Here is a 13876-nt window from a genome sequence, read left to right as displayed (position 1 = left end):
AATCTTCTGGTCACAGTAATATGACATAGGTATTTCTTCCTTCTTTGCCACTTCAATTAGTAAGGAGAGTGAGCAAAAAGATGTGGGAGGACACCAGTGGTTTCTAAACAGCTATTCAGCCATGCTTGTCAAATAGCACATTCAGAATTCTCCCTCTTCTCCACAGGAGCCAGTCTGCGTGATGACTTGTACAAGTATTTCTTTTTCCATCATTCCCACGGAGACACCATGACTGTCATGGATCCAAAGCAGATGAACGTTGCTGCTGCTGTGTGGGCTGTTGTCGCTTATGTTGTTGCAGACATGGAAGAAATGCTGCCCAGGTCCTAAGGAGAACAAGAAGAGAGGACCTTGTTCTCTGTAGTTGGGAATCCCAACTCTGAATCTTCACAGCATCCATCGTCACAAAAGAGTGTTATACACTTAATCCACAGGGCATAGTTTTCTTTATACCTTCTGTTAATCATCTTTCCTTAATACTTTCATACCTGTTTCTAGAATAAATAATGATCCCTACTGCACCACCTTGAAAATGTTGTTTCCAGTTTAAAAATAAGCAATAAATATTTGAAAGGTTTCTGAGTTTTCATTTTCATTTATAAACATTAAATTAAATGTAATGAGACCAATTTGTGGTTTATATTATGGAAAAGAGGAGAAAATTACATAATCTCAATATTTTAAGTGGATAAGTGAAGAGATTTGACGATCTAGTTTGTATATTTTATGTTATACATTTTATGGAATTTTCAAATTGGTAAAAACAAATTTACATTTAGAAAACTTCAAATATATATATATATATATATATATATACAGATCTTTTAAAGCTGGGTACAGGAAACTATCACTAGATAATGATATTGCCATTTAATATGTATGTTTTATATATTTCAGTTTCTCAGAGGCATTTTTTTACAGCTACATTTCAGAGGTTGAAATCCAGATAGACCAAATAATATTCACAAAATTCCACAGATAAAAATTTCAATTCTTACCCACTCTATAGACAATGCTACATTATACAATACTTCATTATACAATGTCTAATATTCAAATTAATCACAAGAATTACACAAAACAGCCTGGTATGATGTGGTGCATACCTGCAATTCCAACAAATGAAAGTCTGTGGTAGGAGTATCAAGAGTTCAAGGCCAGCCTGGGCTTCATAAAAGCAAAAAAGGAAAACAAAACAACAACACAACAAAAACTCATCAAACACAAAAGGGCAAAAGTACCTTATTGTCAAGAGATAAAACAAGAGAGTTTAACATATTAATCATAGATATACTAATATGTTGAGAATTTAATATAAATATGGAGTTCACAGGAAAATAGGAATGAATTACACTAAGAGGATATAATAGAAATTATAAAATAATGAGAGATAGGTCAGGTTGGTCGGAGCTTGGGAGCGTTGCTAGTGTGTGCTCTTATTTGCTTTTGCTTGGAAAGATGCCAGGACTGGCAGCTGCTAGCCCCGCCCTGCCTGAGGCTCAGGAGAAGAAGCCTCTGAAGCCCTGCTGTGCCTGCCCTGAAACCAAGAAGGCATGTGATGCGTACATCATTGAGAAAGGAGAAGAACACTGTGGACATCTCATTGAGTCCCACAAGGAATGCATGAGAGCGCTGGAATTTAAGATATGACATGGTGGCCTACTTTGTGAATGAATAATCCCTGAAGCATGAAGGTCAAATGTTTTGAAAGTTCTTTGATGAACTTTGATAAGTGGATAGAGTGTTTATAATTTATTAAAAATCAGAAGAAAAAAAAATAAAACAAAATAGCAAAATTAAATTACTAAAAATACAATGTCAGGAGGGTTGGAGAGCATTTTATTTTATTTTATTTCATTTTATGTTTTGGGTCATTGCTCAACAGCAGACTAAGATTGAACGAGGCCAGGGAAAGAATCAATGAATTAGAATATAGGTCAGCAAAATTATCTAAACTGAATAGTAAGATAATAAAGACAAACAAATATTAGAATGGATCATGTAAAAACTATGACATAATCTCAAACGGTCTAATAGATTGTAATGTAACTGAATTGTCTGAAAGAGAAAATAGAGCATCTATCATATTAATGGTCATAAAGGATTAAAAGTATAGAAGGGCAGAATATGAGTTTTCTTTGCTGGTGAAGTAGCAGATCCCTACTCGGACCCTGAAGATTTTAAATCAATAGGAAGAAATACAGTGTCGTTGAGTTCAGAGCAGACTTTTCCTCTAGCCTTAGATGGACTTCAAATCCAGAGTTAGGATGCTATATGTTCATGGTCATACTAAGTTTCCATGGCGTTAGTGGTCTCTGAGTGCTTTTTCTATGAGTTCAAAAAAATAAAAAAGTAAAAAATCATGGGCAATGGGAGGCTGAGTTTAGAAAAGGGTTTGTTATAGATCCATAGGGCCTTTCAGAGGCAGAGCCCTGGACAGCTGCTGAGACCCTGGAAACAGGATGCCATTAAATAGAAAGTCTAGGACTGAGTTATCACAGAAAGCAGGATGGGCAAGAGGAAGGAAATGATGAACTGGTTAATCCATTTGACCCAAACACAAAGTATCCAATTCCCTCTTCTCAGTTTCAACACATCTTCCACTACAAATTCCATGCAAAGGTACTTATTTAGGGAAAAGATACAAAAAGAATTCAAGTTTGCCTTCTGCCATACATGGCTTCTGGCCACAGCATAACCAAAGACATTTTAGCTTAAACATTCCTGGCATTTCTGGCCTTCGGCAAGAATAGAACTGTGGGCAGGGTCAGAGACAGTTCTGACCTTTTGCCAAGAAAAAACTATTTACTCTCAGGATCTCCTACCCTAAAACTTCCTGTTGAATTTTTACTTCTTATTCTTATCAATACAACATTAGATGGAAATACTTTTTATAAATAATTTCTTAAAAAACATGAATGAGTTGACTAAAACATGATACAATAATGATATACACAAAAGGAAATACCAAGAATATTTCTGTAGAAATTCTGAAGAATGTAAACATTTTAAATACTATGTTTTATAGACGTTAAGTAATCGGCAGAGTATAAACAAATCCAGTAACCTATTCCATTAGGAATACTAAGGGATCCCATTGCCACTAAGACCCTGAAAAACTACACTTCAAAACAATGATGACCTTAGGACAACCCTAGGGAATCTCGAGGAGCTTGTCACAACTGTGCAGGTGCTGAGGAGTAAGCTTATTGTAAACTTATAAAACCGTGAACTCGCAAGAGCTGGGTTCTTGCTCCATTCTGAGCAAGAACAAGCCAAAGAGTTGACAAAATTAACCAACAGTTTCCTCTGGTCAGTGACTATTTCAAGCTGCAGTTTTTACACCTTTAGGCCTATTGTGTTTAAAGATGTGAAAGTTTAAAAATTAAAAGCAAATAATTATTATTAGAATGCATTTTTTAAAAGAATCAAAGAAAAATTCTTGAAATATGAAGCTGACAAATTAAGAAACTACTAAAAGGGCTGGGCAGTGGTGGCGCAAGCCTTTAATCCCAGCACTTGGGAGGCAGAGGCAGGTGGATTTCTGAGTTGGAGGCCAGCCTGGTCTACAGAGTTCCAGGATAGCCAGGAAACAGAGAAACTTTACCTTGAAAACAAAAACAAAACAAAACAAAGAAACTACTAAAAGAATTTATGAATTAAAATAATTGCAAGGCATTCATAAAAATGTATCGCAGAAAGGAAAGGCCATAGAACACATGAGTAAGATGTTGAGAAGGTAAAAGATGCTTGTCGAGTCTGCTTGCATGTTTGCTCAGGGACTCAGACCAAAATAAATGTGAAAAAAGATTTACCAAAAAAAAAAATTAACAAATGTTGATTGCAATATATCAATACACAGAATCAATAAACCAACAAATCTAAGGAAGAGTAAATAAAAATATGAAAGAATAAGAAGGATGACTCATTATAGATGGACAATAGTCAGATGTGCAGTTAACATCCCAAAGTCAACCAAGTCAGGTAACAGTGGGACCGTGTCTGCCATGTGCAGAAACAATTTTCCACTTAAAAATCCTGCGCTTTCTAAAAATACTTTTCAAAAACAAGACAAAAATAGAATGTTCTTAGTGTAATCTGAGCCAATTTACCACTATCAGACTTTCCCTAAGAGCCTAGAGTATGAGCACCATACAGTGCCCCAGAAGTGAGGAGACAATCTCCAGGCCAGTGGCCCTGTGCTCTTTCTGGCCTGAGAGATCAACCACCAAAGCTGTGAGTGCAGACCTCTAGTGCAAAAGGCCCATGCCTAGACAGTGTAAGCCAGATAGGTTCCCAGATGGAGCTGCAGACAAGACTACAGGCCTTCTGTACTTGCTGTGTTTATTTGCTTGTCTCCCTTCTCAGTCCTATACCTCCTGGGGCCTTCTTTATCAAGAGAAAAATTCCTCCTCCACTCCTGTTGCCTTTTTTCCTTTTGACTCCTCTGTCTGTCACTCAGTCCCTTCCTGAGTCGAGTAATTTAGAAGAGATGGACTGGACAGTTTGAATGAGTACAGATTGACGAGAAAGCTGCACAATGTCTGTGTCAGTATGTCACTCAGAGTGAGGAGGAGAGTGGCAGTTGGAAATAAAGAAAAGGACCTTCATGATATTCTTCTCAGAATGGTACATGCATATACATGCTAACTGCTAAGATCTATCAATGAGACAGCCTTAGAGCCCAGCATGTACCATTGTGTAGCCATAGGAATAGGAAGTTTAAAGTGAAACTCTCTTTTTTTTCCCCCCTTAAATTGAATCAAAAAGAGCTCTTCTTGTACTCAGGAGATGGCAGCCTGCCATTCAGTTTCTTCAATGTGACTTTAGGGTCAAGCTGCTTTTTTGATTCATTTGCATGAGTAGACTTAAGCGTGAACTGGGAAGAGAAACCCAATTAAACATTATATAATATATGAAAAGGGTAAATGCTATGTACCAAAAACAAACAAACAAACAAACAAACAAACAAACAAAAACCAAGCAGATTCAAGGTAAATCAGGTTGATTGCTGATGCCCTTGACATTATTAAGATAGATTTTTGCTGTGAACTAATGTCTCCTACACATGACAGGGAAGCTCCATTTATGAAATCTAAACAATATAGTTGGCTAAACAAGACCTTCATAATGATACCAGTTTGTAGCCAGTGTTAGCTACAGAAAAATTGATAGAAAGGAAAGGGAGCAATGTCATTGTTAGACTACTTCTTCCAGATTAAGGGTGTTGAGTACCTTGGGGAAATTTTGATCTTCATACTCAGGATATCTATTTTTGATTCTTTCTTCATTTCACAGGACTACTTAACAAACCATGATCAACAACAACCAAACAGCAACCAACAACTCACCAACAGCCCCCCAACTCTTTGAGCCCTAGCATTTACATACTCTCTGAGAAGTTCCCAGAATTCCAAATATCACACAATCACAGCTGGCAGAAACTATCTGAAGCTGGCAAAATCATGCCCCTGCCAGAGCACGAGGCAAACAATAGTCAGCTGCTGTGAAGCAGCTCCATATTCCCACACCTGGGATTAAAACAAAAACATATTCGTATAATATTTCTGTATTTTTTTAAAGAAACAAAGTTCCAGAATTCTCACTATACTAGTTCATTTGCCAACATAGATGGGAGAAATCTCACAAGACCCCATCTCCAGATGGAGAACTATATGGAATCATTGGCTGCTAAGAGAGGGAAGGTCAGTCTTCTGTGGGGATGAACCTCCTGATAGGTTATTTAATCCCAATAAGTCAGCCTTAAACACATAACATGCAAGCCCCACTAAATGGACTTAGTAGGTTATGTTTTATATGTATATGTGTGTAATAATAATTGAAAAAGAGGTCATGAATTTTAATGGAGTGGAGAGAAAACAGAAGGAGATGGAGGGGAGCAGGATGATTAGAAATTATATAAATACAGTAAATAAAAAAACTGACAGGGATTTTGAGGGTTCTGGCTGATTGGTGAAGTTCCCCAGAGTGCTCCACCTTCCTTTTCAAAACTAATGACACCAACAAAGTCTTGAAACTCCACTGTATCTCCACTGTATGTCACATTACTGCACAGCCCTGTTTGCTTATGGTGTTCCTTTCATGATAATTTGAGATGCTATTTGAGGTGCTATTTACTGTGAGTAAATATCAAACACATCTTGATATCTATATCTGTTTTATGAAATATACATATTCTTGATCTGTGCTCAAATAATTAATTTACAGCTGTGTGATGATAAGCATAAAAGTTTCATCACAATTTGAGACTGAAATGTTATCACTAATTGCCACTTGAAATGAAGGATGTTTATGGTATAGAAATTAATATGTGCTTTCTTTTCAAGTCTCTGTTAATCTGAAAATCCCAATACTGTTTTAGGAGCAGAAAAAACATTACTTTTAAATTTTGTTTTCATTTTCCCCTCTCCCTGAAATGCTTCACAGTTTAGCCAAAGCAAGGGTAGGAGGAGGTTGATGAAGTTTCTACATAAATTGAGACAGAGGAACTCAATTCTCATCAAATCAAATCTTCCAATCAATTGACGACTTACCTCAGATAAAACCATTCCCCTGGATTTTAGAGTCTCCCGGGACCCTTAAAACTTGACAAATGAATACTCATGTGCTTGCCACACATCCAAACAGTCCTAGAATTCTTGAGGAGAATCAGATATTCTTCAGTATTATTAATTACTAATATTATGGTAGCTATTCCAGATCTAATACAGTAGCTACAAGATTATCTGCAAGTGTGATGTCCTTCAGAAAGCCTTGTCATATTTTCCATATTTGAAGAACACTTAGCTAGGTTTTAGACCTTCACAATGAAGCCAAACTTTGCTTTAATTAGTTTCCTTAATTCAAAGTACCAGTTAGTATATCCCAAAGAATTTGCAAGCTAAACTTACCTCTGAGCCTCTCTCTTACCATACAAAGCATTTCTAATACCCACTCTGAGTCAACCATGCAAAGAACCAACTAGCATTCTTTCAGTTAATCCTTACTCAATGCAATGAGGCAGATCCGATATTAATACCCATTTTAGAAATTAGAAAACCTAGATATATACCTCATAAATAACTACTTCAAGTTATAGAATTGATAAAATATGATTGAAACCTATAAAATTAAATTCAAATATCATTCTTATACAAATAGATTTTGTAGCTGGTGGCCTTCCTAGTCTTTACTGAAAAAAAAAATGCAATTTACAATTTCTTTCCCACCACAAAGAACAGAAAGTGGCATTTGAAAACCACCACATCTTCACTGAGTGTTGAGATGCCCCACTGTGGTCCCTTGAACATATATCATACACACACACACATACACGCACACACACACACACTGGAGATTGCCTGGGTACTTCCATCCTTCACCAAAAGCTATCACAGTGTAAATTCTGATTGGGTATCCTCTTCTAGGCTAACACCATTTAGGCTCAAAAAAGAAAACAAAGAAAAGGGTGACTTCAGGTAATGTCTTTGAAATGAGATGGCAGGAATGCTGTGTGAATGATACTGACAGTGCTTCAGAGCTGGAAGATCTGTACTCAAGAGAAGACAGGCCTTACCAAAGCTTTCCTTTCAGAGAGCATGAAAGCCATAGATCCTTGTCTAACAGAACTTTTGTTTCCCAGCAGCACTGAGCATCTTCTATTTTCCTTATGCTCCTCATGTTCCCTTCAGCCTCTGGAGATATTCATGAATTAGCACAATATTTGCAGCACTGCACAATGTGGTATTTTGCATAATTTAATATTTACAATATTAAATAACTTGTATTCTTTATAAATTTGAGTATTAGCCTCAACATAATATTCTTGAAATGTGATTTCCATTATTTATATTACTAGATAGTTAGCCTGTCATAGCAGAAATATAAACAGCTTTATCTTAGAAACCTAATTTCTTAACAAATGTTTTAAAATTTAAATGGGAAATATTTACTTTACTTAAGTCTTTATTTTAAAACTTGATATTAATTACAATTAATTATATTAATTGTAATAGACTAAGTTAATTATAAATCACTTTGAATTTAATAAAAGTAATTTAAAATACATATAAAATCTATCATCTTAGCTATTTTTGACTGTACAGTTTTAGTGGAATGAATTGTTCAGCCATCACTATCTCTGTCTTCTGAATACCTTTCCTCTCAAAATGGATCTCCATGGCACTCCCTACAACCTCTACCAACCATCATTCCACTTTTGTTCCCTGTGAAGCTGACTGCTTTTAATCATCTTGTTATAGATGGAATCACAGAGTACCCCACTTATTTCATAATATTCTCAAGATTCATTCATTCCTATGATTTATACATGAAGGGGAAGATAGTGTACACCATCATGCTTCTACCACCATGAGGTTGCATCCAAACACAGGAGATGAGGCAACCACAAACTGAAGCTCTGGAACAAAATAAATTTTGTACTCCCTAAGCTGTTCAATTAGACATTTTGTCACACCATTGAAAAGTCTAACGCATCTACAGATGGCGTGTGTTAAGAGTTTCCTTCTTTTAAAGACAAAATTGTACATTTCGTATACATATGTCTCATCCATTCTTCAGTTGATAGGTACCTTCTGGCCACTGTAATCATGACTGTTCAACTATTCTTTTGAGACTACTTTCAACTCCTAGGGCTGAATATAACCCAGAAATAGAATTAATGAATCATATGATGATTCTATTTTAACATTTTTATTATACCCAGGTATTTAAAAAATGTGCTATAATTTCAGAGATTCGGGATAACTACAAGTTGGTTAATAAGAAAGCACATTATTTAGATTGGATACATTGATAATATTCTACCAAAATTAAAATCTCAGACTGTGTGTGTAAGAGAAAGGCATAACCGTAGCTCTTCCATGCCACAGCCAGTCCTCTGAGCTTCATCTCTTTTTCTACCACACCCTGATTTTCATAGTGGCTGTGCCATTTTACATCCCCACTATATATGAGTATTTTAATTTCTATATTCAACCTAACCAACACTTGTGGGGTTTAGAGCTTTTTAAAAATATGTCTAACATGTTTATTAATATTTTATTGAACCATGAGAGTATATAAACAAACTTAATTTTTATTTAATCACTTTATTCATTTACATTTCAAATGATATCCCTCTTTACGGTTACCCCTCCACAAACCTGCCATCCCATCCCACCTTTCCCCCCTCCCCTTTACCTCTTTGAGGATGCTCCTCCAACCACTCATCCATTCTAGCATTCCCCTAAACTGGGGCATCAAGCCTCCACAGGACCAAGGGCTTCACCTCCCATTGATGTCAGATAAGGCCATCCTCTGCTACATATGCCATGGCTCCCTCCATGGTTGGTGGTTTAGTCCCTGGGAGCTCTGGGTGGTCCAGTTAGTTGATATTGTTCTTCTTATAGGGTTGCAATCCCCTTCAGCTCCTTCAGTCCTTCCCCTAGTTCTTCCATTGGAGTCCCTGAGCTCAGTCCAATGGTTGGTGAGTATGTGAATCTGTATTGGTTAGGTGCTGATAGAACCTCTTAGGGAACAACCATACCAAGCTCATAACAGCAAGTGCTTCTTGGCATCAGTAGTAGTATGGGAGTTTGGTGTCTGCAGATGGATCACTAGGTGTGGATGCCAGGAAGTGCTTGCTGATGGAATCCTGATATGGCTGTCTCTTGAGAGGCTCTGCCAGAGCCTGACAAATACAGATGCTGATGATTGCAGCCAACCATTGGACTGAGCGAAGGGATCCCTAATGGAGGTGTTATAGATGGGACTGAAGGAGGTGAGGGGGGTTGCAGCCCCACAGAGGGAGCAACAATGTCAACAGGCCAGACTGCCAGAGCTCCTGGGGACTTTATCACCAATCAAAGAATGCACATGCAGGAACCCATGGCTCTGGCCACATATGTGGCAGATGATGGCCTTGTTAAACATCAGTGGGAGGAGAGGCCCTTGGTCCTAAGGGTGTTTGATGCCCCAGTGTAGGGGAATGCCAGGACAGGAAGACAGGAGTGGGTGGATAGGGGGGTGCTCTCATAGAAGCAGGGGATGGGAAGGGATAGGAGGTTTTGGGGGGGGAGCCAGGAAAGGTGATAACAATTGAAATGTAAATAAAGAAAATATCCAAAAAAATCAGAAGGAATTCTAGAAGAGTTCTAATCCCAGAACTCAGAAGGCTTAGGCAGGAGGAACACCTTGAGTTAAAATCTAGTCTTGATTAGGCTAAAGAGTCAGACCCTATCTTAAATCAGAGAAAGGAAGAAAGAGAGAGAGAGAGAGAGAGAGAGAGAGAGAGAGAGAGAGAGAGAGAGAGAGAGAGAGAGAGAGAGAGAAGGAAGGAAGGAAGGAAGGAAGGAAGGAAGGAAGGAAGGAAGGAAGGAAGGAAAGAAAGAAAGAAAGAAAGAAAGAAAGAAAGAAAGAAAGAAAGAAAGAAAGAAAGAAAGAAAGAAAGAAAGAAAGAAAGAAGAAAGGGAAGGGAAGGGAAGAAAGGAAGGGGAGGGGAGGGGAGGGGAGGGGAGGGGAGGGGAGAGGGAGAGGGAGAGAGGGAGAGAGGGAGAGAGGGAGAGAGGGAGAGAGGGAGAGAGGGAGAGAGGGAGAGAGGGAGAGAGGGAGAGAGGGAGAGAGGGAGAGAGGGAGAGAGGGAGAGAGGGAGAGAGGGAGAGAGGGAGAGAGGGAGAGAGGGAGAGAGGGAGAGAGGGAGAGAGGGAGAGAGGGAGAGAGGGAGAGAGGGAGAGAGGGAGAGAGGGAGAGAGGGAGAGAGGGAGAGAGGGAGAGAGGGAGAGAGGGAGAGAGGGAGAGAGGGAGAGAGGGAGAGAGGGAGAGAGGGAGAGAGGGAGAGAGGGAGAGAGGGAGAGAGGGAGAGAGGGAGAGAGGGAGAGAGGGAGAGAGGGAGAGAGGGAGAGGAGAGGAGAGGAGAGAGAGAAGAGAAGAGAAGAGAAGAGAAGAGAAGAGAAGAGAAGAGAAGAGAAGAGAAGAGAAGAGAAGAGAAGAGAAAAAAATCCAATATAGGAGTGGCGTAAGAAAGAGATCAAAAGAGGCAAATGGATGGGACTAGAAAATAGCATCCTAAGTGAGGTAACCCAGTCACAAAAAAACACACATGGCATGTACTCAGTGATAAGTGAATATTAGCCCAAAAGCTCAGAATGCCCATGATACAACCCACAAATCATTTGGAACTTAAGAAGAAGGAAGACCAAAGTGTAGATGCTTCAATCCTACATAACCAACACTTGGTATTATCTGTTCAATATAACTATATTTGTTTGGGTGCATAAGCAATTACATATGGAAGCACAAGTGTATATGCATAGGTGGAAGCCAGAGGTCAACAATGGATGTCTGTTTTAATAGGTCTCCATCTCATTTTTTGAGACAGTGGCTTTACCTGAACCTGGAACTCATCTATTTAGCAAGGCAGATGGGCCAACCACCTTCAGCAATCATCCACATACCCACTTCCTACTTGCTGGGTTACAGATGCATGCTGGTATGCTATGAGTGGTGCTGTTATGGGTACTTAGGACCATCTATCCTGTCCCTGTTGTATTTCTCTTCCATAGCAGATATTCTAATGAGTGTGAGAACGGATGATTGTGAGACACCATATTTTACTGTGGTTTTTATTCTCATTTCCCTGATACCTGAAGGTCTATTCTCAAACTTCCTAAAGCTTTAATACAGTTCCTCATGTTGTGGTGAACCCAAGCATAAAGTTATTTTGTTCTTACTTTATAACTGTAATTTTTGCCACTGTTAGAGATCATGTAAATATCTGATATGCAGGATATTCTGAGATACAACCCCAAAAGGGATGAAAACCACTGCAATTACTAGTAACAAGTGACCATGTCTTTATGTTCATATTGCACATTTGTGTATCTTCTTTGAAAAAATGCCATATAAAGTACTTTGCCCATTTTCTAGAACTCAGATTGTTGGGTTGTACTTCATTACATACTCTAGATATCACTCCTACACCATAGATCTGATTTGTGAATTTTTACTTACCACTTTGTTTTGCTTTCTCAATCTATTGGCTGTTTTTCTGAAGCAAGTAGGTCTATTCTGATGTGGCCCAATTTATCATTGTCTTTCGTTTCTCGTACCTTTGGTATCATAGCAAGAAATCATTATCCATTCCTATGTCATAAAGCTTGACTTAGACTCATCGTCTAAGAGTTGTAGTTGTTCTGTTTAGATATTAACTCAATAATCCTTATGCATAGTTAAAGTGTATTTCCAACCATTTTAAGGGTCTGACTTCATTATTTTTCATGGAGATATCCAGGTCTCCCAACACTGTATATTTTAAAAGACTTTATTTTCCTCAATTGTCAAAAATTGTTTGACCATATATGCATGGCTTTATTTGGGGGCTTCTCATTTGTCAGGATTTCTGATTTTAATGCCCAGAATTTATTGTTTTTGTTACTGTAGGTTTAAAATAAGATCTGGGCAATGGGAAGATGGTTCTGCAGTTAAGAGCACTGGCTGTTCTTATAGCAGGCCCAGCTGGGTTCAGTTTCCTGGCACCCACATGGCACCACACAACCACCTGTAACTCCAATTCCAGGGGATCCCACCTCTATTTCCGACCTACTCAGGCATCAGGTATATTATACACACATATACATGCAAGCAAACAGCTATACACATATAAAAAGTAAAATAAGTAAATAATACATAAATTTTTAAATAAATTAGATTTGAAATAAGTACCCAATTTTGTTCTTTTTTCAGGATAGTTTGATTATTGGTTTCCTAAAATTTCATATGAAATTTAAAGGATCTGTTGTTATTTTAATTAGGACTGCACTGACTCTGTAGATCTCTTTAGGCAGCACTGGCATCTTTAAAGGACTGATTTCTTCATGAACCATGGATGACTTTCCACTATTTATTTCTCCTTTAATTTTTTTTCAGAAATGTTCAATGATTTCAGAGCCTTTTACTTCTTTTATTAAATGTATTCCTCCTTGAAACTATTATAATTATAATTTTTCCTTCAATTTCTTTTTTTATTGTTAAGTGTGTGGAAAGGCAAAAGATTTTGTGTGCTATTCTGTATTCTGAAAAATGTACTAAATTTATTAGTCCTTAGAAATTTTAATATATGTATTATACAAAAATGAAAGCTATTTTAACTCTTCCTTTCCAATTTAAATGCTTTAATTTCTGTGTTTTGACTAAATAATCCAGATCTATTGATTAATTTTGAATAGTTTAAAAGTAATATAACTATTCTGAAAATCTGGACAAAGTGGTCCATGGAGCATTCAAAGGCTGAGGCAGGAGGATTGCTGTAAATCCAAGACTATATAGTAAGCTTTAGGCCATTCTAGACAACCATGTGAGGCACTCTCCAAATACACATAAAATACTCAGCAGGTAACCTGTCAGAAAACATACACAAAATATTTTGTACTTGCTTTAATGTCTGAGTCATTAAATATATTCAGATGTGGAGTGTTTAAATATAAATCCTTTAGAGCATTATTGCCAATAGAATATAAATTATATGAAAAACAATTCATAACTGTAGAAATGAAAATAAGAAAAATAGATCCTATGGAAAATATAAACAATGAGTTCCAAATTGTATATGTATTTACTATTAAATCAAATATTTCCAGCCCATCAAAACTCTATCCAGGCTTGAAAAACAATTATTAAAATCAACTATTTTTTTATACACTGCTGGGAATTGAAAAGCCCTCATGCATACTCAGGGGGCACTCTACCAAGTAAGCTAAAACCCCAGCCTTAAAATCAACTATTTTTAATATTGTCCTGAATTTCAATAATTCTAAATATAAACTTGGCAAAGCAATATTCTAAAACATCCATGTTTAACAGTTTTTTCCTTGAAAACTTA

The 13876-nt window shown here is 37.4% G+C and overlaps 1 protein-coding gene and 1 pseudogene across 1 annotated transcript in view; both read left to right on the top strand.

Moving 5' to 3' along the window:
* Cpq (carboxypeptidase Q) overlaps positions 1-577 on the top strand; it is a 517237-nt gene extending 516660 nt beyond the window's left edge. Inside the window, exon 8 of the mRNA XM_021183241.3 lies at positions 167-577. Within this exon, the coding sequence (XP_021038900.1) occupies positions 167-330 (164 nt within the window). The 3' untranslated portion in view covers positions 331-577. The remainder of the gene's footprint in view (positions 1-166) is intronic.
* An 881-nt stretch (positions 578-1458) lies between these two features.
* LOC110309986 (cytochrome c oxidase copper chaperone pseudogene) lies at positions 1459-1650 on the top strand (annotated as a pseudogene).
* The last annotated feature ends 12226 nt before the right edge of the window (positions 1651-13876 follow it).

Source organism: Mus caroli, unplaced genomic scaffold (assembly GCF_978045245.1).
Source record: "Mus caroli unplaced genomic scaffold, Mus_caroli_1 scaffold_16, whole genome shotgun sequence".
Taxonomy (NCBI): Eukaryota; Metazoa; Chordata; class Mammalia; order Rodentia; family Muridae; genus Mus; species Mus caroli.
This window is presented reverse-complemented; position numbering and strand designations above follow the sequence as displayed.